Source organism: Mus caroli, chromosome 3 (assembly GCF_900094665.2).
Source record: "Mus caroli chromosome 3, CAROLI_EIJ_v1.1, whole genome shotgun sequence".
Classification (NCBI taxonomy): Eukaryota; Metazoa; Chordata; class Mammalia; order Rodentia; family Muridae; genus Mus; species Mus caroli.
The window spans coordinates 24,718,413-24,745,188 of record NC_034572.1 but is presented as its reverse complement, the minus strand read 5'-3'; the positions used below and the strand labels follow the sequence as shown (position 1 = coordinate 24,745,188).

Below are 26,776 nucleotides of genomic sequence, written 5' to 3'. Positions count from 1 at the left end.
GTGTGGCTCACGATGTAACAGTGTGTTTTAGCATGAAAGTGCTCAGTGGGTCCAGAGAAACTTTGCATGAAGATGGCGATTGCCAACAATTACCTATGCATGTTTTCCCATCGGTATCCAGTTGATGTCCGTGGTTACAGGAACAGTGGACTCCACCAATTGCAGGCTCGCAGTGATGAGAACAACCGCCATTGTTCTTCTCACAGATATTGACAATTTCTAATTCAATTCCTTTCCAAAACAAGCAAAAGAGAGCTATTAACATGACAATAGGGAAAATGGAATATATGTGAACCACAGACGTGCTTTCTCTTTTGAGAGAGAGACACATTGAGAAAAATACACTGACACTTTGCACACATAAAAGTAAAATTCAGAGGTGTTTCAAGTCATAAGTATTATACATGCCTATACTCTATTGAACTACTAAGTGACAAGAAGTAATGATAAGGAAGGCAATATGAGTCCAATCAGTTGCTAATAAATAATTTAAAAACTCTCTTTAGAGAATAAAAAGTGTGCATGTTTGTGTGTGTGAGCCTCTGTGTGTGTAAAACTGATTAGTGTTCTTTTCAGTGCCTGTGGGTTCTTGAAAATACTGGTAAGAATAACTTGATACATTAAACCCATATACTCTCTGTAATGTGAGTCATATCATGTGAGAGTGCTAACCAGCTTTGATTCACATAAAATGCACTTATCTTATAACCATACGACTACTTTTAAAGAATGTCATCATCCCTGGCATTTGCTAGTAATTTTGGCATATTGGTGAACATCAGGCTCATATGGATGCTGACTGGCCTGAACACTTAGACATTGTAGCCCGATTTTCTGAATGAAGATACAAGAAGTAATCTAATACTTGAATCAGTGTTTGAGGAATGGACTTTCAATGCACTGCCCCTTGGAGGTGGAGGAGGAGGAGGAGGGGAGTAAGACAAAAGTACCTGAGATTGTGGCACTCTTCATGAGCATGGTTCATCATTATCGCTGTGTGAAGAATCAAGACTGTGTTCCATCAGCACAGTCTCTTGCTACAACACATAGTAGTTTGTAGGCTTGCAGTGAACACTACAGGTCCCTGTCACTGCCAACCCCACTATGCCTTCTTTATTTGGCCATAACAGCTTACAGCAAATATTCAAAAACACATTCCCAAAGATAGGTGAAATAAAGGATGGTTATGTTAACCAATGTACTGTTAAAAGAAGGAACCTCTTTGGGCTTAAGACTGAGAAAACTAAAGGATAAAACAAAGGGCTGAAGAGTGACAAGTGATGGACTTTTTAAGATATGCTAACACAGAGCATATGACACAGAGCTGAGCACATTTCCTGTTTGCCACTGTGTAGAGTTATTTAAACCAGGGTTGCTATTTTCTAATCCATCAGGACAATCCCCATCAGTTTCCAAAATACCTAAATTGATTAATGTCGAATCACCCTCTAATAGTACATAGGACATTGTTGATGTCAAGAACCAGGTCTCCCGGGCTAAATTCTACCCACTCAGATTGATTGCATTTAGGTGAGATTTAAGCAAGAACTCACTAAATTTTTTTTTGAATGCTAAAATATATAGCTATATCAATAGACCTTGGATATGAGAGCCAGTTCTCAACATCAGACCTACTTGTGTTTTATACCTTCATTAGGCAGCCTGGAGGTAATATTACACAGTGTTTTAACTGCACATTTATACTTTTTATTACTATCTCCCATGAAGAACAAGTGTGGTATCTTCCCCTCTAGTACTATGTCAATGTTTCCACTATATTAGAGTTTGGAATATTTCAGAGTTTAGATATTTCAATTAGTGAAAAGAAGCTGCATCAATACTGAGGAAGAAGACCATGGAGATTTGTTTGATGACTTTCATTTTTACTTCTGTATGAATTCATGATCATCACTCCAGGGGATCCAATGCTTCTCTCTAACCTCCGTGGACACTGAGCACACACACGGTGCACATACAGACATTCAGGAAAACATTTATGCAATAAGTAAACACATCTGAGAAAGGATAACAAAGTGGTGGCTCTAAACATGAGGAAAGCTCTAGTTCATTCTGGCAACAGGTGTCAGAGGCAAGAAGAACCTGGCCTCTTTAGTCCAGAATGTGAGCTCCAACTCAGCACTGACTGGCCTTACAAATGCCAGTTTCTTCTGTGCCAATTTCTTACATATACCCATACCTGCCTGTCTCCTGTGAGCATAATGAGTCCTGCAGAAGATTGTTTGAGGTTATTGGAAACTGTAAGAAATTCTCTAATACTCTTCAATGCTTAAGGGAAAAAAAACCAGAGAACTGTCTATCTGAAAATGACGGTGTACACTCTGCCCATTCTCGCTAAGTACCTAAGGTGCTGAAGGAATATAGCTGAATATAGTAGCTTAAGTCATATATACCTGATAATATACTAATCTCATTAAAACATATAGGATTAAATGGATATAAGCTCAGTGTAGTGGTGCACACCTATAATGGCAACACTTGGGAAACAGAACCACAAAGACTGTCCATGAATTCTGGGCCAGGCAAGAATACATAGCAAGTGAGGCTAGTCAGGGCTATGATTTCTCCAGAAAGTCAAGACAAGCAAAAATCAATCAATCAATCAATCAATCAATCAATCAATCCAACTTTAGATCTACAACTGGGCACTAAAAGTAAGCTGACATTTTAAGTTCTTGATCTGGATGATTAACAAAGGGCTACTTTCCTACCATACAAAAATCACCCAGGGGCCACAGATACAGCTCAGTGGTAAAGGAGCTTCAGCCAAGCCTGACAACCTGGGTTAATTACCAGGACACACATGTCAGAAGGAAGAAACAGACTCCTGAAAGTTGTACTCTAAGACACACACACACACACACACACACACACACACACACACACACACAGGAATGAGCCATACATGCCACATACCCCCACATACAAAATAAATTTTTAAATTATATTTAAACAGAACCTGTTTTTCTCATAGGTGACAAATGTCATTTTCTTGAGAGACGCAAAACATAAAACATATGTATCAAATAGCACAATGTTGAGAATTTATTTGATGAAAAAAATCTTAACTAATTATGAAATGTGTGGACCTTTTCAAATTCAAATCACAAGACAGTGAGTATGAATTCACAGCACACTGTGAGGACTGAGTGGCTGTATAAGACAATATTTCAATATTTCCTCTAAAGAAATTAAAAATCCAAAAAGCGTTTTCTAGGACAAAGGTGAACCACTTGCTTTGCAATACTCTCATTACATACAGATGCTACATTCATAGTTAAATATCATCATCATACTCTTAAAAGGTTTTCTCTGCCTATGGGTTTAGAGAAACCTCAGAACACAAATTTTCACATAAAGGTTTGTATGTCAGTAGTAAACACTAAGGTCTAGGGAAGGCTGTCGAGAGAACGTTGCTAAATATTCCCATCAGGAAAGTAAATGTAAAACAGCACTGCCACCTAATACAACTCGCTCTAGGGCAAGCTGCTTTCCTAAGTGAGTTCCAAAGGAAGCCTCGAACTCATAAACCACTCCTAATAATGGTCCCTCCTTTCATGCTAGCGAAGAATGTGCTAGTGAGACGGTAAGATCCATTTGCACATTTTAAAAAATGCTCATCCCCTAAAACTCTGGCTATATTTTAAAACCAAATATTAATAAGAAAAGTTGCATCCATATTTTCTTCTTCCCAAAAGGGGATTCTGGCAGGCATGCAAATGAATGCAACTCCAGAAGTCCTTTCCTAATTAGTAGTCGGTTTTTCTCCCATTTTATTTACTTGGTTCTTTACAAAACACCCTGGTGGAGAAACTGCACTATATACACAATGGGAATGCATACATGCACTTGAAGGATACATCAGCAAACCAAGAAACAGAATTTTATAAAGAGGAGATGAATCTCCTAACTTTTAATGGTATGTCTTCATTAAGAAGCCCAGAATGAATGTGAGTGTACTCATTTGTCTATTAGTTTAGCTGTGTTCTTTGTCTAACACCAATAAAAATACAAATAGTACGAGGAAACATCAGATAAAGGTAGAGGGCTTGCTTATGCAGAGATGAAAGGCCACTTAAGTCCCAGCACTAAGACTTAGTGGATTTTACTAAGAGGGTTTTGGCTTTAGTGGTGGGTATGAAAGAGTACAAAGAGGATCTTTGAGAAAGGGGTCCCATACCAATTGCAGTAGCTGTCAATCATGTAAGTGGGCTCACTGAGAACACAGTTAAGGGATATCATTAGAAGTAGAGAACACAAATTAGCTATTGAGATCGAGCAGAGATAAAGAGGAGAAATTACACCAATGTAAGTGTACAGAAGAAAGCATTTCAGAACAATGAAAGCAATTTTCCCTTTAGTTTGGCTTCTATTGCTGTGATAAACAACCTGGGAAAAAAGCATATATATTCATCTAGTGAAAGCTAAGATAGCAACACAAGCAGGGAAGGAACCTGGAGGCAGGAACTGAAGCCAAAACTGTAGAAGAACAAAGATCACTGGCTTACCTTCCATGGCTTGCTCAGCCTGCTTGCAATCTCCATGGATTAGCCCTTCTACATCACTCATAATTAAGAAAATGGCCTACAGCCATGTCTACATGCTAATCTCATAAAGTCATTTTTTTTTCAATTGAAATTGCCCCTCTTCAGATACCTTGGCTTGTGTCAGGTTGACCCAAATCACCCAACACCATAATGAAGGGCTGAAAGTCACCAAAAACCTGATAAAACTGGCAAGGTTTTAATTTTATCTGGCAACATGGGAGGACAGAGTTTAAAGAGTACAGAGAGCTGGGTGGTGGTGGTGGCACACGTCTTTAATCCCAGCACTTGGGAGGCAGAGGCAGGTGGATTTCTGAGTTCGAGGCCAGCCTGGTCTACAGAGTGAGTTCCAGGACAGCCAGGGCTATATAGNGAAAAAACTGTGTGTGTGTGTGTGTGTGTGTGTGTGACTGAGATAGACAGAGAGAGAGAGAGAGAGAGAGAGAGAGAGAGAGAGAGAGAGAGAGAGAGAACCTGTTGTTAACATGGGCTGATGAGAAGATACATCATGAAAGAGGGAAACTATTTTAGCTAACTTCTCTCCCTTGTGGAAATTCTCATGAGCTCATTGGTGAGTACTTTTAAGATAGGAAATGGTGCTAATGACAATTTGGAAGACAGTAGTGATGATCATTCAGATGAGAAGGGGATTGTTATGGGAGTCAACCTCTTGATTTCTGTCTGTTATGAGATATAAATCCCCAAACACAGCAAAAGAAATGCCTTTGACAGCAATAGAATCAACTCCTTTGTACTAATAGGGATTGACATTTTCTCTTTTTAATTCTATTGGATAGTTGGGGAAACTTGTTACCCTGAATGGTAGTTTGCATCTGGTTTTTGATGCTATGAAAGTCAGAAATAGATAAAAGTAAAGGTAGTAAGAGTAGATGAGTAGATTTATAAGAGACTTAAACATGCTGATGTTTGGAAGATTATGGAAGTAGAAATGGGGAGGATGAAGATAGCCTTGGTTGGGTACCTACCAGGCAGCTCTGAGCTTAGGAAAGTCAACAGTGTGCTTACAGGGAATGGGATTCACTAGGAAGTATCTCCAATAGCAGCTACAGCTGACAACTCCTTAGTCTAGCATTTAAAATACATCTCTAACAATGGACACCTTAGACCATGCAACTGAGCTGAGATGGGGATATAGTACCCCCAGGAGACACAGCTAAGAAGTGCTGGGCAAGGAAGCTATAGGGTTGAGTTCAGTGTTGAGCATGTGAAATAGCAGGGACCATTTGAAGAGGTGTGACGAACGCCAAGGACAAAAGAAGCCACTACTGAAGACACACCTTGGAGCATCCCCGTGTGTGGGATGCAATCGCAGACTGCAGCAGCTCTTTCCTCTCATGTTTTCTTTACCCATGCTGGTTCCCCTTCTTTGAGGATTACCATGAAACCTCAAGTGTTTAACAGAGGTGGTACAAGAAGATAGGACTTCACAAAGCATCTGAGCCATGAATCCAGGAGTTTGAAATCAGAAGACCTGAGATTTAATCCCCCACTGACTATCCTGTGGACCACAAGGCAAACTAATTTTTATTTGTCTGCTTCCTCAGCAGTAGAATGAAACAGGTTACACTGCTCCATCCCCATTGTTGCTCTGTCCCACCAGGCAACATGCTTTGGAACTTCTGCTTAGCCAAGAGTTTTCAGCCTCATTCTTTCAGTTATTGCTCTTGCTTTATACGTGCAGAGCATCACTGACTCCAAAGACTACCATGGTTGCTACTTACTGTAACAATGTTTTCCATCAGCTCCTAGCTCAAAACCAGGGTGGCAGGTACATGTGAAGGACCCCTTTGAGTTCACACAGTGATGAGCACAGGGAGGGAGCTCTTCAGCACACTCATTTATATCTACAGAGAGAGAGACACACACACAGTAGCTGGCTTAGCAACTCCCATTCTATTGGTAAACTACAAAAATGAGTATCCTAAACGTTACCTTCCACTTAGCCTCTAAATTTAAAAATACAACTAAATACCACAGTCTACATACACTCAGTGAGGCAGAGGTATTTGTGACTAAGCCAGCTTTATAACTGTGCTGGCCAGATGCTCATTCATATCACTTCTTATCTATTTGAAACAATGTTATTAATTTAAAAAAGATTGAATGTAACTATAAATAATAGTTCTAATCTATTCCTCAATAGGTCAAATGGAAGCCATTGTAGTTTGATGCTATTAATACATCATATTCTTGAACAGATATCTCAAGTCCATGGTGTTTTTGTTTACTTTTGAGATCATACATTAATTACAACATTTGGTCCCCTCCCTTCAAAGCCTCCATATATCTCTTCTCATTCTTTGAATTTATGGCCATCAATTCTTCATCAATTGTTATTGCATGAACATATGTATAAGTGTTATATATTTATAATGTGTCTGCATATATACATACATATATATGAATTATATATGTAGGATTATACACACATGCACACATATTCCCAAATTTTGTGACTCCCTGTGGTAAAGGAGAAGGTGAAATGGTGGGCAAGTCAAATATGATGCCTTTCTCAAGACACTTGGTCCACATACATTTTTTCACTGTTACAAGGCATGCCTTATGATGCTGGTATCCTGTCTCTCTCCTGAAAGTTATGGCAACTTTAACTCATTGCAATTTCAGTTTTGTTTGAAGAGGTTCTGTCCTGTCACCTCTTTTCTGACGAGTAGATTTTCTTTGCACACACCTGCATGCCTGTCCCCATCCTCCTGTTTTGCTAGAGCACCCAAATATGCAGTGGTGCTGGGGAGAGATTTATAGGATTACTGTATCGGCTGTTTAAATAGAAGTCTGAAAAACAGAAGTTATGCATTTTCTATGTATCTTGCTTGTCAGTTTTTAAAAAAATACTACTTAAGTTCCTCTACCATCCCTACTGCCAGTTGCTAAGAAAAAAGTGTGCTTTATTGTTTCTTGTTATGTAATGCTCAGTTGATATTCTTGGGAAGCCTATTCATTTTTGAAGGAAAACTAAGAAAGAGTGGATCTGGGAGAGAGGGAAGGGGGTGGGGACTGGACAAAGGGGAAACTGTAGTTGGGATGTGTTGAAAACAAACAAACAAAAAAAACAAACAAGAAATGAAAACCAGGGACTGGGGATATGACTCAGCAATAAAGAGCACTGTCTCATCTTCTAGAGAACCTGGGTTCAATTCTCAGTATCCAAATGACAGCTCACATCCTCTGTAACTCCAGTTCCAGGGATTTGATTCCTTTTTCTGGCCTCTGTGGTTACTGCATGTACATGGTATGCAAACATACATCTAGGTAAGATACCCATACATATATAAAATAATAAAACAATAAGTAAATAGAGATATGGAAATCAAAGGGGTATATCATTACCAAAATAATATGTTTAATATCCATAAATCCTTTTTTATTTCTTTTTCTTTATTTTGTGTCAGAGGACAACTTGTAGCAGCTGGTTCTCTTCCTTTACCTTATGGGTCCTGGGGCCTTGAGCTATTGAGGGTTCTCATCAAGTGCCTGTCCTAGCTGAGCCATTTCATTAGCCTCCCCCACCTCCCCATTTTCCTCCAAAGCTTTCACACTGACTTTTGTGTCTGGTTACTATTCAATTTCTCAAAATGTTTATCAGTCCTGTAAGTCAAGGAACGTGTTGCTATTTTCATTTTTAATCCAAATATACTGTTTCTCATTTCATGAAGATGTCATGATACAAAGGAAGGATCCTGTGGTCTCTCAGAAGTTATTAAAACATAGACTGTCTCACAGGAGTCCCTTCATCCTCCATTGGTGCCAGTCACGCAATAATTTAGCCTTTTCATCTTTGAACTGAAGTGTGTCTGCTTTGCTATTTCTGGAAACAGAAATGTGTAACCTTGTGTTTACAGGTTTTTTTTTTCTCTTCTCATTTTAATTATTCCTAACTTCTGAGAGCCTAATTTGCACATACTTGCTTTTCAAAGGTTATCCCACCTCTGTAGTCTATAATCAAAAACTCCCTGTGTAGTTATGGAGGGTTTTTAAATATTAATTCTGGATTTCATTAAAAAAAAAAAAGAAAGAAAAGAAAAAGAAAACCCAGAAAACAAAAAGCATTACTTCTGAAAGCACACTAGGTCTTTATTTTTTCAACACGTATTCACTGAGTTGGTTTTTTTTTTTTGTATCCTTATAAAAATACTTTTCATAGTGATCAAGTCAAGAATTAAAGTATTCCTTTTTAGCATAAACAAAAATACCTTTTCTCCTACCTGCTCCAAGTGTTCAATCTGACTAAGACAGAATTTCAAACAATTACCCAATTAAGACATCAGCTTCAGCTTCCTACCTTCGCAGGCCTTTTTGTCTTCAGACAGCTGGTACCCAGCGTGGCAGGCACACCTGGCCATGCCATTTTCACTTTGACATAGGTGAGCACATCCATTTGCACCTGCACAGGGGTCTGTCTCTGAAAGGAATGAGACTGTGATAGTTTGTAACTCATTCAGTTTAGGAAGACATGCAGAGTAGAAGGCTGGACAAGGAAAAGTCAAGGAGCTATTGAATTCATTCATTTCCCATTTAAAGACTTCAAGGAGCTCTTATCTCTTGCTCCTCTCTTGCTCCCTTGCGCTTCCCTTTCCCCACTCCCTATACCCTTCCCTGCTCTCTCTTCCCTTGCTCATAGCTGGCTTCTACTCTTTTACTCTCTCTCTGTCTCTTTCTCTCTGTCTCTCTCTGTCTCTCTCTCTGTGTGTCTCTCTCAATCTCACTCTCTCTTTCTCCCTTTCTGTGGCTCTACCACCCTCTTAAGTCCCCTCCCCATGCCCTAATAAAATCTATTCTACACTTAAAACATATGATGGTCAAGGATTCCAGAATAGTTTTTCCCACTTTCCTGCAGAACTCATTCAACAAATGCATTTCTGATTTGCGATTTGAGTCTTGATTCTGAATAAAACAAATATAGAGATCAAGGTCATAAAGGACTTAGCTTAATATCCCTGTCTCCAAGGTCGTGTCTCCTGCCCTCCAATACATGACGGCACCAACAAACTGTCCTTTAGAAGGCTTCATTCTGTTTATGTTTCCCTATTCACTGTTCTATGTTGTCAAATAGTAGGACCATTCATATAGATCAACACTTTCTTTCTCTAGATTCCTTCTGACATTTGGTTACTAGTCATGGTTTCAGAAAAAGGCAATTGGGGACACAAAGAGAGGATCCCTAGCTCCTGATGATAGGGATGTGAATTTATTCTTCCTTTTGAGAACAGGGTATTTGTATATAATCCAGGCTGGCCTTGAACCCAACCTGAACCCCTACCTTACCCACCCCCTGCCCCCAGCCTCAATTCTGGCTTCAGAATGCTAGAGTTACAGCTATGTATCACCATAATCTCTGGTTATTGACTTTCTAAATGTCTAGACACCCTTGGTTGTCTAAGAGCAATTATTGATCCTAGACTATAATTATTTTTATAAATGGTTCAGTGAGGTTTTCTTACTTGTTATGGACTTTTGAATTTGAGAAATGTTCATTTATTTTATACTTTTCTTTTCTGGTAATGTCTTTTCTTATCTTTGGAAAAAGCAATGCCAGCCTCACACAATGCATTCAATGGTGTTGTGTGTGCTTATACTATCCGAACTACAGCCTTGGTCTGAGTTCGTTAAGAGTTTGGTGGAATTTGCCTTGGGGATTTATGTTTTGGAAAACTATGGACATTCACTCAGTTCCTCCATCAAACACAGGCTGTTCAGTGTGTTCTTTCTACTATGAAATTGCCAGGTTGGCTCTTTAAAGAATGGATACATTTTTATGTAGGTTATGCAAAGAAATTCATGGAAGTCATTGGAGACGGGATATTCCTTTGAACGTAATTTATAAGACAAAAACACAGAAACAGATAGGGTGTCTTTTGGTTGCAGATTGCCTCTTTAGTTTATAAATAAAACAACTGGAGTTTAGTTCAAAAACAAATATAAAAACAAACAAACAAACAAACCCAGGATTTATAAATATCCAGAATTTGTCCCCAGAACCACAAGATAAAAAGGTAAATTGAGACTCTATGAAAAAGACAGGGGCTGGTGAGATGGCTCAGTGGGTAAGAGCACCCGACTGTTCTTCTGAAGGTCCAGAGTTCAAATCCCAGCAACCACATGGTGGCTCACAACCATCCGTAACAAGATCTGGCGCCCTCTTCTGGAATATCTGAAGACAGCTACAGTGTACTTACATATAATAAATAAATAAATCTAAAAAAAAAAAAAAGAAAAAGAAAAAGACATTAAGAATTATGGAGACGAAACTATGATATTGCACTGACTGGCTGACATTTATAACTCCTTTAGCAGCACTTGCATGGTACACAATCTTTTTCAGTACACAGAAGGCCTTGAAATGACAAACCATGAACTTAGTCAAAACAAGACATCAATGGATATAAAATGATTACAGTGGAGTTTTTCTATTTGTCTATCTCCTTGCCAAAAGCAGTTACATGGGTTTTAGATATCCAAACTCGGGTCCTTGTGTCTATTCAGTAAGCCACTTTCCCACTGTGCTATTCCCAGCCCAAGGCAAATATTTTTAAATAATTCAAAACATCACTGAAATGAGTAAGAGAATATTGAAGCAGTGTTTAAAGAATCAGGAAGCTTTAAGTATTTATATCAAAAGTCAATGCTAAAATTTAGAAATTTCAAAAATTATAGAAGGTAAATCCCAAATTAATAGAAAAAGAATTCATTTATTTCTACCTGAAAAAATAAAATTATTAGAATGTAATTTCTTTTTTGGTACATCATATCAAACACATTGTAAAAAACCTATCTTAGTGCTAAAAATATGTAAGGTGTGATGCTTCTCAGCTCCTCCAGATGACACACAGATAATAATATAAACATAATGTCACAGAACCATAATTCAAATTAGTATAGACACAGAAAATCTATATTACATATTTACTGATTACAATGTTTATCAAAATGGCAATGCCCCTAGAATCCTCATATTTTGAGTAGAAACAAAAATTTGGTCAGAGAGTCAAGGCACTTGCTGCTAAGCCTGACCTGAGTTCCTTCCCGAACCCCATGTGCTGCAGTGAGAGCACAAACTCTGGGAAGCTATCCTCTGACCTCTATATACGTTCAGTGGCTTGTGTGCCTACACAAAACACCATGTGAGCTCGCCCACCACAAAGCACCATGTGTGCACCCACACAATAAATAAATATATGTAACGCAATTTTTAAAAAGACACCATGGCTGTGTTTTATAAGGGTAAATGTGCAGGTGGAATATAATCCAATAATACTGCTCTAGGCTATTTATGATTTAATAAATGCTACTTCATAAAAACACAGAATGAAGTAGTGATAGGTGCAAAAGTAGATGAATTGACAAAACATTATGTTGAACGAAAGAGGCCAGACAAATGATCACACTCAGACTAATTCAATTTACAGGCCTCTGCAAAGCACGGGTCTAATCCCCAGTGGTAAAAAGCAGATCTAAGTTGCCTAAGTTGTACCATGTCTATCCTTGGTTTGTCAACTTGACTACATCTGGAATTAACAAAACACCCAAGCAGCTGATCACAGCGAAGGGGGATTTTTACTTCATTGAAGTATTTGAGGAAGGAAGACCCACCTTAAATCTGGGCCAACTTTTTGTGGCTATCTACATATAGGACTCTGAGGGAAAGCATTTGCTTTTTGCCTGCTTGTTTTCCTTCTCACTGGCAAGTTCATTTATCCTGTAGCTGAGACACACTTTCACTAGCATTAAAACCTACTTTTCCAGAATACTTTTCAGTGTATGTTGAAGGCCAGCTGAGACATCCAAAACTGTGACTGAACAACTGTTGAATTCTTGGAATTTCTCTTGGGAGATAGCCATTGTAAGACTATCTGTATCACAGTCTGCAAGCTATTCTAATAATTCATATATGTATATATATATCCATATTTTATGTTCAATTTTAAGATATATATTCATATTCTATTTCTAATATTTCCAATTATATATGTACATATATATATATATGTGTGTGTGTGTGTGTGTGTGTGTGTGTGTGTGTGTACAAAACACCATGTTTCCACTCATATCCATAACAAATAAGTACATGGTAGGTGCATTGTCATCTTAATAAACCTTGAAAATGTCAGTAAAGATGTAATATATATATATTTATTGTGTCTATGGTATTTTGGGCTATTGTTCTGTGACTCTTTTTGTTTGGTATATATATATATTTTTTTTCCAATGTAAACTAAATATAAGTATATTATGTAACCATATGTAACTATAACTAACTATAACTAACTAACTAACTATATATATACTAATATATATATACTATTAGTATATATATATATATATATATATATATATATATATATACACTAATGTTGGAAATTACATATTGTGGAAGGAGAAAATAAATAAGTAATTTAATAAATAATGTATGTGTATAAGTATATACATATGAATTTATGTATATTATTAGCTCTGTTTCCCTAGAGAACTCTAACTCTCCAGGTTAGGAATAGAGAGCTTTTCTGAAAACATTGTAAGAGAGGTTTCAAAGGAGATGGAAACATTCAGATATTTATTCTGGTGATAAATGTAGCATTTAATTCTTTAAGTTTGGAAGTTCAAACTTCTGTAATTTACTTAACACAATAGTACCACAAAAAAAGTTGTATTTTTAAAATTACAATAAGAAAAATGAGAACTATCATTGTGAGTGTGTATGGTTCATAATCAAGACATATTCTTCATGACCTAATGAGTACTTGGGCCCTCTTCAGAGCAAGTGTCATGTCTCATTGATTCTTCTATTTGAACGTACTTGCTTAATAAAGAGATGTGAATTTTTTAAAGGGCAGTGCAGCTGACCTTCTCTTCATTTCTCTGGAAGAGGAAGCAGTGGCTGCATCAGCCTCCCTTATTTTCTGGTCTCCTTGACTACACACTCATTGTCCTGACAGTAGGACTAATATGCATTCTTTTTTTCTAGGCTGAATTCTATTTACTCTCTCCTCCATGGAACCTTTTTCAATGTCGTTAGTGGCCACTTCCATTCTTAATAGTATCTGCTTTCCTCAAATGGGATCCTTCACACTAGCAATGAGGGATATTTGTAAATGTCACACGAGAAAAGCTTCCAACATTAAATAAGTATCTGAGTGAAGGAAAAAAAAATGTTCTATTGAATATCTCAGAGCTTTTTAATGTGAAGTGCATTTTGCCTATCCCAGGATGGTAGGGTATTTGAACATGCCATGTATTTTGACCCTGACATATTTATTGGAAGTATATCAATAAATGAATCTTTTTAAGATTTTATTAAGAATGGTCCCCATAAACTCACATGTCTGGAATACTTGGTCCACTGTTGGTGGATCTATTTCAGAAGGATTAGGCAGCGTGTGACTTTGTTGAAGGATGTGTATCATTTGTGGTGAACTTTGGGGTTTCTCTCCCCATTTTACTTATAGGTCAAGATAAAACTCTTGGCTGTTCCTGCCACCATGCCTTTGCTCCATCATCATAGAATCTAACGCTCTGATTAATTATATACTTGTTTTTCTAAGTTGTCCTTTTCATGGTGTTTTGTCATAGTTATCGAAAATTAACTAAGACAGAAGTTGGTACTCGTAAGGGGGATATTGCTGTGATATGTCTGACCATGCTGTTGTTTTTATAAATTTAGAAGAATTTAGGAGTGAGGACAAGAAAAATGCTTGAATGCTGAAGCAGGGCTTCCACTTCCTGATCTCCTTGACTGTATAGTCATTGTTCTGGCAGTGTGGCTAAGATGCATTATATTTTTCTAGACTAAAGTCTAGCTCCTGCCTCCTTCATGGAACTGTTCTCATTGTTCTCAGTGGCCATCCCTAGCTTAGAAAGACAGAAGTATTAAAATGTGAATGGACTATGGAGGTCCAGCTCAAGAGGATTCAGAAGGAAACAATATTAGGAGCTGGGGAATAGCCCATTCTTGTGATATTTTGGCAAAAACTGTGACTGTATTCTGCTTTTATCCAAAGAATTATTGAGGCTAAATTGAAAAGTAATGAGCTTTATTACATATCCATACTACCTCTTAAATGCCTGTTAATTTTACCTGTCTCCATATTCCCTCTTACAAGCCCCTTTCCCCTCGCCACTTAGTACTCCCATTCAAATGCCCACCTATAATTATCTATTCCATTTCCCTTCCCTAATGAGATTTGTCTGTTCCCACTAGTCTCTTACTCTATACTTACCCTCTGTTGTTCAGTGGATTGTAGCCTGATTACTATTGGCTTTACAGCTAATAACCACATACAAGTAAATACATACCATATTTGTCTTTCTGGATCTGGATACCTCATTCAGTATGATTTTTCTAGTTCCATCCATTTATCTGTTAATTCTATGTTGTAACTTTTGTCCAGATGAGTAATGTCCATTGTGTAAATATACCCTATTCTCTTTATCCATTCTTATGTTGAGAAACATCTAGGCTGTTTAAATTTTCTGACTATTGTGAGAGAGTACCATGAACATGGTTGAGCAAGTGTCTCTGTGGTAGAGAGGACAAAGTGTCTTTTTATATGTTCAAGAATGGTATAGCTGCATCTTGAGATAGATCTACTCTCAACTTTCTGAGAAAACTTTCTAAAAATACCAGCATAAGGTGCTATTTGTTTTTATGATTTTAGCCATTCTGACAAGTGTAAGATGAAATCTCAAAGTAACTTTAATTTACATTTCACTAATGGCTAAGGAGATTGAACATTTCTATAGTGTGTGTGTGTGTGTGTGTGTGTGTGTGTGTGTGTGTATTTTCAAATAGTGGGGGAGACAAAGACCCAATTGACTATTTCTTGTCAACAAACAAAACTTCCCATATCAGGATTGAGTTATTATAATTGAGTTGTTGGGTCCCTGGGAATCCTAAAAAATCCAGACTGTTGTCAAAACTATAGGTTGCTCTCAGTTGACTGACAGTAAGCTTCGATTGCTGAAGACAACACATAGACAACCTATTGAAGTTGAAGATGTCAAGCTGGTGTCTTCATAGAGCCTTCACCATTACTTTCTAGCATCTTTTGTACAGGAATGTACTCTGCATGCTACCAAAGGAGAAACAACACCAATCCAGCCACAGACTTTATGACCTACAGTGGTGCCCTGCCTGCAAGATATGCCAGGGCAATATTGGCACAAACTTTTTAAGAGTAACTAACAGGTATCTGATTTAGGGTAAGGCCTACTCCATTAGCTGGAACCCATGCCTGCCACTGCTTGGGTGACCAAGAACCAGAGAAAGAGGGCTCCTGAATCTAGGGCAAAACCAAGTAATATGTGTCTAAAAAAAAAAGAGAGAAATAAAAATAAAAATGGAATAAAAATAAAAATGCATATTGATAAAATGAGTACTAATGACATCCTGCTATTCTCACAAATTAGAGCCTTGATCAGTTGCCATCAGAAAAGCTTCCTCCTGAAGCAGATTGGAACAAATATAGAGACACAGAGCCACATTACAGAGAGGACATTCAGCCCTAAATGGGATGGCTGCATCTAATCCCTCTCCTCAGAGCTCAGGGAACCTTGCAGAAGAGAAGAGAGAAAGAGTGTAAGCGCTAGAGGGGCATGGAGGACAATTAGAAACAAAACAAAACAAAACAAAACAAAACAAAACAAAACAAAACAAAACACCCTCTAAATCAATATGATCAAATCTTATATAAACACAGAGACTAGAGCAGCATGCACACAGCCTGCACAGGTCTCTACAGAGTTCTCTGCATACATATTATGAATTTCAATATAGTGACTTTATGGAATTCCTGAGTATGCAAATGAGTGAGTTTCCATTCATGTACCTTCTTTGGGGCTCTGTTGGTTTGTATTGTTCAACTTCAATGTGATTTTTTTTTACCTTACTATAATAACTTAATTTTGTTATAATTTTAAAAATGAATGGATGGAATGAATTCATACATGGATAGATGAGTGGATGAAAGAATGAAAATTTCTACGTGGATAAAGGTTAACAGTGGACTGTCATTTATACATACTGGGAAAGGGAAAATTAATTATTTCAAATAGAGTGGCACTGGGTACCAACCACTCCTCAGCAGGGCTTAGATTAAGGAGAAGTTGACCAATACATGAAGAATCCCACAAGGTTTTTTGTTTGTTTGTTTGTGTTTTCATTTGGTTACAGTTACAGAAACCAAAAGTTGGGTGGGTAGGGTTTTGGGCAGAGGATCTAAAGAATATAGGAAGGGGAGTATATGATCTAAATATATTTGAATGTAAATATTAAATAAAAATATTATTTAAAAAGAAAAAAATTTTAAAGGAGATGTAGTGAACTGATTTCCTGGGCAATATTATTTCAACCCAGCCTAATCATGCCTATGTTATATGGCTACTAGTAGTCACTCTAATGCAGGTCTACAATGAGCATGAATAAGTAGGGTAAAAATAAACATAGAATGTACAGTTGAAGAACAAAAGAGCCAGCAGGAAATTTAATGTTGGAGCAAAGGCTTGTCACAAAAGAGATAAGGAGGTTAAGGAGAGGCTTGATCTGAAATAAGGGGTACCCACAGAGCAGGACCCCACTCAGCTAACCTTCCACCCTGTAAAAAGAAAAGACCTGAGGAATTTTTGGTTTCTAGCAATGACAAGAAAGAAAATCTACTGAAAATATGATTTAAGAAGGCCAGCGTTTACCTCGAGGCTGTTTCCAGACTTGGCAATGTCATCTATGTGGTTCAGGCTTCAGAGCCATGAAACATATGTGAGTACCAGGCTGTAGAATCTTCCTCCATGTTTAAAGATTGCTGCTGAGTTTAGACAATGTGTGACAGGTTAGTGCCTGCATGAGGCAGTCAGAGTTCAAGAGGCCCTGGGAGGCCATTGTGTGAAGTTGTGAATTGTGTTGTGTTGGAGATGCCAAAATGTTGGGAATGCTAGTCACAGGATATCTGTCAAGGGTTGCTGCACATAGAAAGTGGAAGCTGTCTAAGACAGCAAAGCTGGCTGGACAATGCTCTCTGAGTCATTTGACATCATATATAGAGTTACAGGATTTGAAATTTGCCCTGTGTGATAGCTATTCCTGGTTGTAGCCTGGAATAACCTACAATCCAGAAATGGAGAGTGTACCTGTGACCCAGATCTTGAGGCTGGAAGACACATAACTTTAATCCAGATTTGAGGTATACCTTTAATCTGGGCTCTACCTTCTGCTGGAGGCCTACATAATACAATGGAAAAAGGAAGGCTTCCTCTCTGTCTGCTTCCACTTTATTTCCAGCTCATCTACTGGAGCCTACTTCAGGATTCCAGTGATACAGAAGGCCAGGTGAAACACCCAGTGTCAGGGACTAAGAAACTATTAGATTCTTGGACTTCCCACTCAACAGCTGTCCATTGTTGGATTAGGTGGACTCCATAGTGTAAGGCATTCCAATACATTCCATATATACATATATAAATACATATATGTGAAGATAGATATTTATTTATTCCATAATTTTGGGGACTCAAAGAATCTTATCTAATAAAATCCTGCTAGATTTGGGTTTTACTTTTGCACAGTGTTTCCTCACTCTGCTGCAATTCCTCCCTTTTGGAATGATAATGTATTTTCTGTGCCATTGTATGTTAGAAGTATGTAATTTGCTTTTGATTTTAATAAGGGCATATAATTAGCAGATTACCTTGAATTTCAGAAGAGACTTTTAATTTTAAAGGTTTAAAAAGAGAGACTTTAAAAATGGGGACTTTTGAGATTGGACTAAATGCAATTTGCAAAGTGATATAATCACAAGATTATTGGTGTGAGGAAGTAGACTATGGTGACTTGAATAAGAATGGCCTTCATAGGCTCATGGGTTTGCATACTTGGTCCCCAGTTGGTGAAACTGCTTGGGGAGAATTAGTTGCTATTGTTAGGAAGTGTTTCACTGGGGGTAGGCTTTGAGGTTTCAAAAGGGATAACATCTCTCTGGACTTTTTGCCACCATGTCTTTGCTCTGGTACCATGGACTCTAATCCTCATAAAACCATGAGCCTAATTAAATGTTTCCTTGGGCGTGGTGTTTTCTCACAGCAATAGATAAGGAACTGAGACAGAATGTCTACCTGTGTAAATAAGAATATGGACGTCAGAAGAAGTAACTGGATCTTTAGGAATTGGAGTTACAGGTATGACACCATTTGGGTGATGGGAACCAAACCTTTAATCTCTCAGCCATTTCTAGCCTGAATTTTTCATGAGCAAATATGAGAAACTATGCTTGATATCATAAGCTTCTTTTTTGCCTATCTTATCTGTACCTCTATGGGATCATAGCAGGATACATTCTATCATTTAAAATAGCATACAATTAGTTAAAGACAAGGATTTGTCTTACAATAACCAAATATAGTCTTCTATCTCAAATCCACATAGAAGCTATAACAAACTAGTTTTAATAAATAAAATCAAGCTCTAAAAAATGTTGGCTCTAGGTAATAATTAATCTGTTGCTAGATTTTTTTTTAAAAAGTCAAATATTGCATTGAGTTTTGCTCAACAATGTAATGTAGCTGGCTTTGGATACACAGCTGTAAATGGAATGGAAACTTCTCCCCATCTTCATACAACATATAGTCTGGTAAAAATAATTGCAGGTTACTTTGACAGTTTTAAGGAAATAAACAGGATAATGCCTCAGAGCCTATCATGGGGAAATGTGGTAGAAAAGGGAAAGTCAGAGTAGGAATATTTAGATAATGAGGTAGGCAGGTTGACACTCAGGTTGTTGTCTGATATTGTTTCAAAATCTCTAAGTCTGGGTATTGCAGAAAGATAGGAGTTTTATTTGCTTCATAATCTTGAAGGCTCACTGTGTGAGTTTGATTGGTTTTATTGATTAAGTCATTAATGAGGGGGATGAGGGCTCATGGGGTATAGCATCACAATGACAGAGGAAGTGGAATGACAAGAGAAGATGCCAGAAAGACTGATGAATCAACCCAGTCCTCTCTCTCTCTCTCTCTCTCTCTCTCCCTCCCTCCCTCTCCCTCTCTCCATCTCTCCCTCTCTTCCTTTCTCTTTTCCCCTCTCACCCCCTTTCCCTGCCCCTCCCCCTCCCTCTACATCTAACTCTTTCCCTGAGAACAGCAGTATCCCTCACCCTTCCTCAGGCAATATTTCCGCTGACTGGACTATATCTCTTAAAGGTCTTACCCCTTCACATTCTCACTACACCAATGACCAAAACCTAGAATATAACCCATTGGAGATATACCCCAAAGACCAAAGCAGAGTTCAATAAGGAAAAGGAATACTGCATATGGTACAATGCAGTGTAACTTAAGCTGTGCATTTAGTGAACTAGGTTTTCATTGATTAGGAGACACTGTAGACTTCTACATACAGATGCAGTGGGGAGTTTTAGGTAAATTCCTTGATCATCATTTTATACCATATTAAAAATTGATGTGACTTACAAATAAAACAACTTCTTTCAAAACCATAATCTTGAAATAACAGTCATTACTCTATCATTGACTTTGTATTAATAAATATCTTGGGTTTTCTTTCATGTTTATTATATACAGTTAGAACTTTCAATATTCAGAAGGAATCACTGTTCCATTTTCACTTCTGAGATTACTTTGAGAATGAAAACACAGAGGTAAATTGAATAAATGCATTATCAAGGATTCACAAAACAAAGAAACAATATAAAACAATGCAAAGCAGGAAAAAAAAACACATTACTTTAACCATCATTTAAGATGGTAAATTATAATATCATAATTTATCTTAAATAGCTCAAACCTTGGTTGAAATATTTCTTTTTAGAGGATGAGATTATGTGTCACAATTTTAGAAGCTGTATAAGCAAAAAAAATTAATTTCACATATTCCCAGTCCACATTAAATGTTATAGTGAGGTGCAAACTATTAGATTGTAAGATACACAAAAGCCAGAAAGATAGTACAGAAGGATTTTCTCATACTTGTCTCATGGAAATATCAGTCTGATAAACTCTCCATATGTGAGAGTATCCTCAAATGAGATATGACACCCAGCTGAGAGGTTATGGCTGTGGGGCAGAAATAGAGATATATTGAAAAGGGGAGGAAAGACGGTTTTGCATTTCCTGTGTTACTGTTCCCACAAGCATCAACAGCATGATGTAGAGAGATGTCTTCTACATGGAGGAAGAAGAGTTAACTAAGCCCACAATGCTACAACAGACAATGTCACCAGGGTTACCCTGTGAAACCAGGCACCAAGTCATCTCTCTTTCCCCTAATTCCAAACTGGCAAGTCCACATAAAAATTTCAGACTGAGAATTCACAACTGAGGAATCTCAAATGGCTGAGAAGCACCTAAAGAAATGTACAAAGTCCTTAGCAATCAGAGGAATACAAATCAAAAGGGTCCTGAGAGTCCACCTTATACCAGTCAGAATGGCTAAGATCAAAACCTCAGGAGAGGTTGTTGGAGAGTATGTGGAGAAAGAGAACACTCCTCCATTGCTGGTGGGATTGCAAACTGGTAAAACTACCCTGGAAATCAATCTTGAGGTTCCTCTGAAAATTGGGAATGGATCTACCTGAAGACCCAGTTATACCACTCTTGGTATACCCAAAAGATCCCCACCATTCCACAGGGGCACATGTTCCACTATATTCATAGCAGCCTTATTTGTGATAGCCAGAAGCTGGAAACAACCTAGATGTCCCACAACAGAAGAATGGATACAGAAAATGTGGCTCATATACACAATGGAATATGAGTAAGCTATTAGAACAAGGACATCCTGAGCTTTGTAGAAAAATGGATGGAACTAGAAAATATCATCCTGAGTGAGGTAACTCAGACCCAAAAGGACATCCATGGTATGTACTCACTAATAAGTGGATATTAGTAAAACAAAAACAAACAAACAAACAAACAAAAAGCACCAGAATACCCAAGATACAGCCCACAAAACTCAAAAAGCTCAACAAGCTGAAGTGCCCAAATGAAGACGCCTCAGTCCCACTTGGGAGAGAGAAGAAAGCAATCACTAGTGTGGAGGGAGGGAAGGACCTGGGAAGGAAAGTGGACTGGGTGGGGAGAGAGTAGGGGGAGAGGGAAACCTGATCTATTACTGGGTGAGGGAAGAGGACTGAAGACCTGACAATTAGTAGAAAGAATGTTAACAGGCAACCTCAGGAAATAGGAGGTTGGAGGGACCCCCCAGAATGTACCAGAGACCCTGGAGGTGAGAGACTCCAAGGACTCCAAGGGAATGGACCTTAGATGAAATGCCAGACAGTAAGGAGAGGGAACTTATAGAGCCCACCTTCAGCAGGAAGATAGGACATCAAGTGAAGGATAGGTTTGCCATTCCACAGTCTCTGTCCCATAATTGTTCCTGTCTGAAAGTATTACAGGGATTGAAATGGAGAGGAGCCTGAGGAAAAGAAGGTCCAGTGACAGGCCCAAAGTGGGATCCAGCTCAAGGGGAGGTCCCAAGGCCTGAGGCTATTACTGAGGCTATGGAGAGATCACAAAAAGAGATCTATCATGACTGCCCTTTGAAAGACCCAACAAGCAGCTGAAAGAGTCAGATGCAGATATTTGCAACCAACCAATGGACAGAAGCAGCTGACCCCTGTTGTTGAATTAGGGAAGGATAAAAGAAGCTGAGGAGAAGGGTGATCCTGTAGGAGGACCAGCAGTCTCAATTAATCTAGACCCCTGAGTTCTCTCAAACACTGAACCACCAAACAGACAGCATATACCAGCTGATATGAGGCCCCCAACACACATACAGTAGAGAACTTCTGGGTCTGTGTTCAGAGATGATGTACCTAACCCTCAATAGACTGGAGGTGCCAGGGAGTTTAGAAGTCAGGTGGGGTGGGAGATGGGGGCATCCACGTGGAGATGGGGTGGGATAGGGAGGAGGTGTGGGATGTGGAACAAATGGAGGGTAGATGGGTGAGGTGGGGAATGGAATATGCAGTGTAAAAAATAAATTAAACATAAAATTAAATTAAAAAAAAAGATTTAATACTGGCCCCTTGGCTGACATAGGTAAAGAGGCTTTGATATTTTGTTTGCCTCTCAAGGACCCAAATTTCACTGTTCCAATCTAGCTAGTCTCAGACCCCATGTCAGCATCACAAACTCAGATATCAGGCCTATTCCTAAGTTCTCAAGATACCACAGACTTGAGGTTCAGGCCATCTCATAAACCATAGTGCCGGCTAATTAGCTCTATAGCCTTGGTAGATTTCAATCCAGACTAATCTTAGATGCTAGGACTTACCCTTGAGATTCGAGACACAGTTTGGACTAAGGGCTAGGTTACTTTATGTTAATATAAGCTTCCAGATCTGCTCACATTGGATGGAATACCAAGCTAGGTTCACTGCACTGACTTCAACTCCAACTATGTCGAACCATCACCAGCCCTATTTAAGTGTCAAAACAGACCTGTTGGTGAACCCAAACCTTAGGCCTATTTTGTGGACTCAGGTTCCAGACCTGACTGAAGCATCAGGCCAGACTGCCTGAGGACCCTAACAGTCTTACTAACAGATTTCCAAGATGGTTTTTCTAGGACCTCTGAGTAGAGAAGTGCAAAACTACCCTTGTCAAATGTGACTGATGACAAGTGGAACAGGTACTGACTTCTTTGACCAGACAGACGTCAAATCATAGCCATTGGTTCATGAACTATGATGCCACCAGAAATTACACAATGAAGTACCTACAGACAATCCTAAAGAAATGGAGATCTATGATCTGTCTGACAAAATAAAATTCAAAATAGTCATCTTTTTAAAAGTTGACCATGACAAGAGAAAGATAACTCCAGGAAATAGCAAATTAACATGTGGATAAAATACAGGTTTAACAGAGATACCAACCACAAGAAAGAACCAGAGAAAGATTCCCGAAATTAACACAATTAGTGAATCAAGAAAAGAGATAAAATATTAAGAACTTCAACTGCAAACCTAATTAAGCAGAAGAAAGAATCATCAGGGTCCAAGATGAAAGTGTCAAACTGAGACACCAGTGGATGCATAAAGGGGAAGGGAGGGTGAAAATAGAGTACAAGCTGCTGAAATCAGGCTGGTGATGGTGCTTAGAATCACTACGTTTTATACAATTCTTGCAGCAACTATGGAGGAAAAAACTTGTGATGAGCATGAAGTGGTAATGGGGGTGGGGGTGGGGGAGTTAGCATACCACAAGGGACAATAATCAATCCACACAATAAGATGCTGAGGACAAAGCAATGCAACAAGAAACCAAAAGACCAAACAAAACAAAAACAGCAACAAAGAAAACCTCACAAATATCACATGTTCTATAATACAGAAAGACCCCAAGTATTGATGTCCTTCCATCTATCACGTTCATGCTATTTGAACTGATAAATGAATCCTGTACTGTTTCAGAGTACAAAACTAACATATACAAGTAATTTTATTATATACTTACAACTGTTAGAAAACCAAAACAGCAATAACCTACTGTTGTTAAAATTCCTTCCTTAGGAGAGCAATAATCAGTGTCTGCCTCACCCTCTTCTGACCATGCTAGGATTTTGGTTGGCTCTCTTTAAATTGGTCTTGTGCAAGTAATTCTAGCTATTTCGAGTCCTTATATGCAACAGCTCAGTAATGTCCGAAAAACCCTGTTTCTCAGCAGTTCTCCACCATCTCTGGCTCTCTCAATCTTCTGTCCTCTTCTGGAAAGGTCTCTGTATACGGAAAGAAGAGAATGCAGCACATATGTCCCATTTAGAGCTGAGTACTCCATGGTTTCTTTTTCCTTGTTCAAGCCTACTGTTTCTTTTCTTCAAGTTTCTCTGACTGTGCTGTAAAAGTTGAACTGGTGCCGGGCGTGGTGGCACACGCCTTTAATCCCAACACTCGGGAGGCAGAGGCAGGCGAATTTCTGAGTTCAAGGCTAGCCTAGTCTACAAAGTGAGTTCCAGGACAGCCAGGGCTATACAGAGAAACCCTGTCTCGAAAAACCAAAAAAAAAAAAAAAAAAAAAAAAAAAATTGAACACTGAGTGTCTGCTTTGAACAAGAACTGGATAATTCTGGTATCAGTGTCACACCATACTTGTCTTACACTTTCTCAAAAAATTGGTGTCTTCTGTACACATCTTCACAGGCTCTGGTGTATGTGCAAGGATATTTCTTCATCAGAGCCTTTGATTTCATCTACATGGTGAATGCTATCCTGATCTTTAAAGACTTTTTAGATCACCCCTCTATTCTCATAAAGCCAAAAAATACCAATTGAACAAAATACCCAGGTATCTGAACAATGTACACATTCATACATACAGTAGGAAATGATGCCATCTTATTGAGATATACTATGGACGTCTTATCTGTGTAACAATATGTAAGGTATTTAGAATTCTAACTTCTCTTCTTGGACTAGTTCCCAATCCTCATTTAAATCTCATTGTGTCTGTCATCTCCTCTTAAAGCCTTCTCTGAGCACCTGTGTGCTATCTTAGATACTCATCTCTCGTTTCCTTTAATACCCTAAACACAGCTTTACCATTGTGCCACTACACAATGGTAGTGAATGCTAAGCACTGTCTGCAGGTTTTCCTCATACACTTGTCTTTCTGTCAGTTTGTAAGCTCGCCAAAGGCATAAATCTCCAGATTTGTTTTTTTGTTGTTTTTTTTTAAATAAATAACTCATTATCTCCAATTCCAGTTCCTAGTGTGAGGTAGGCTTTCAATCTACCCCTTGCATGAAGAAAATGGAAGACAAAACAACATGTAGAGAAACAAAGATAGTGAGCAGATTTTTCTATCTGGGAGAAATACTAACTGGCTATTCCAAGCCTGTATAAAGGAATCCTCAAAGAAAAACTGAGATAAAGCAATCGTTTGGTATCTGCTCTTTAAGAGAGAGAGAACCCTCTGCACTAAACTTTATATTTTCCTTTCAAGTTTTTCTCATTACTAATATTCATTTCATGTGCTCACTTTATCAGTTCAAGTCCCTTAGAGAGTCAAGACTTATTTCTTGAACAGTATTGTGGATCTCTTTCATCTAGTCTTAGATAAAACGCAAGAAATCAGTGTTGTTCATGTAGAGAAACCTTTGGAATCAGTACAAGCTTAATGAACTGCATACTTCCTTTAAAGTTTGTCCAAACCAACTTGCATCTGGACCATTAGGGGGCTGATGGAAGTGTTCACACATGGAACACTCCCTGGGAGTCTGAGACTCACAATGGGCTCTGTTTCTAAGACAGTAAGACTACCTTATATTATCGATGTATAATATGAGATTTGACTGAAGGCTGAAGGTAGTCATATCTTCCTGTGACTACCATTCAGTCTAGCTGTTGATTTTGGGAATCCTAGGTTGCAAACTGCAGACATGGTATTCAGCATTCATGTCTGGTTCACATCCTAGCAGCAGCAATTCACCATGTAAACCTTGCAGCATACGTCAGCCAGAGATCCAATTTTCAGCAAAAAAGAGCCTTCACTGACAAGACATCTAGTAGTCAAATGTCATAATCTCTGACATCCTTACAGGCTGTTTGCTTTGTAAAGCATTAATATATGTAGGCCTAAAGACAAACTGATAAACTAGAAATTTCTTCTAAATGATATATTGCAAACAAGGAACTTATATGTGAGAATTTCGATGATGGTTATATCAATAATAGTGAAATAAATACATCAAGTGAATATAATATGAAATAAGTGAGATTGTGACCAGCACAGAGGTAGTTAGGGCGCAGAGTTGGCTGACACCCGCCAGCTACCCACGACATCCACCACGGGATCTTAAGACTTCTGGTGAGTGGAACACAGCGTCTGCTCCAATACAATCACACAGGACCTGAGACTGCATTATTTAGGGAAGTAGAAAACCCGGCCTGAGTAGGAGCACAAGCCCCTTCCGGTCTGACTAGCACAAGGGTAGCTAGGGCGCAGACACCTGACAGCTACTCGCAACACCAGCCACGGGGATCTTAAGACTTCAGGCGATCCGGCCACCCTCCCGGCCAGAGGTCAGGTCTCCGCCTGGCTGGGAGCCCTTTGCCTCAGGATCAGCGGGAGCCATCAAGATTCCATCTTGACTCCACTGAACTTAGTCTGCACAGGTGAGAGTGTGCACCACAGAAGCTGACAGCTTCTGGGACAGGCGGGAGCCACAGAGC

General features: G+C 38.6%; 1 protein-coding gene across 3 annotated transcripts in view; it reads right to left on the bottom strand.

The window, feature by feature from the left end:
* The window catches only part of LOC110291392 (EGF-like and EMI domain-containing protein 1), a 562,504-nt gene that overhangs the window by 26,966 nt on the left and 508,762 nt on the right, over positions 1-26,776 (bottom strand). For all 3 annotated transcript variants that reach the window (XR_003836207.1, XR_003836208.1, XM_029475297.1), the window contains exons 7-9: positions 8,884-9,003; positions 6,305-6,427; positions 94-231 (exon numbers count right to left, since the gene is read on the bottom strand). Coding sequence is in view for 1 of the 3 variants with exons in the window: in XM_029475297.1 (XP_029331157.1) it covers positions 94-231; positions 6,305-6,427; positions 8,884-9,003 (381 nt within the window). In the remaining 2 variants the exon portion in view is untranslated. The remainder of the gene's footprint in view (positions 1-93; positions 232-6,304; positions 6,428-8,883; positions 9,004-26,776) is intronic.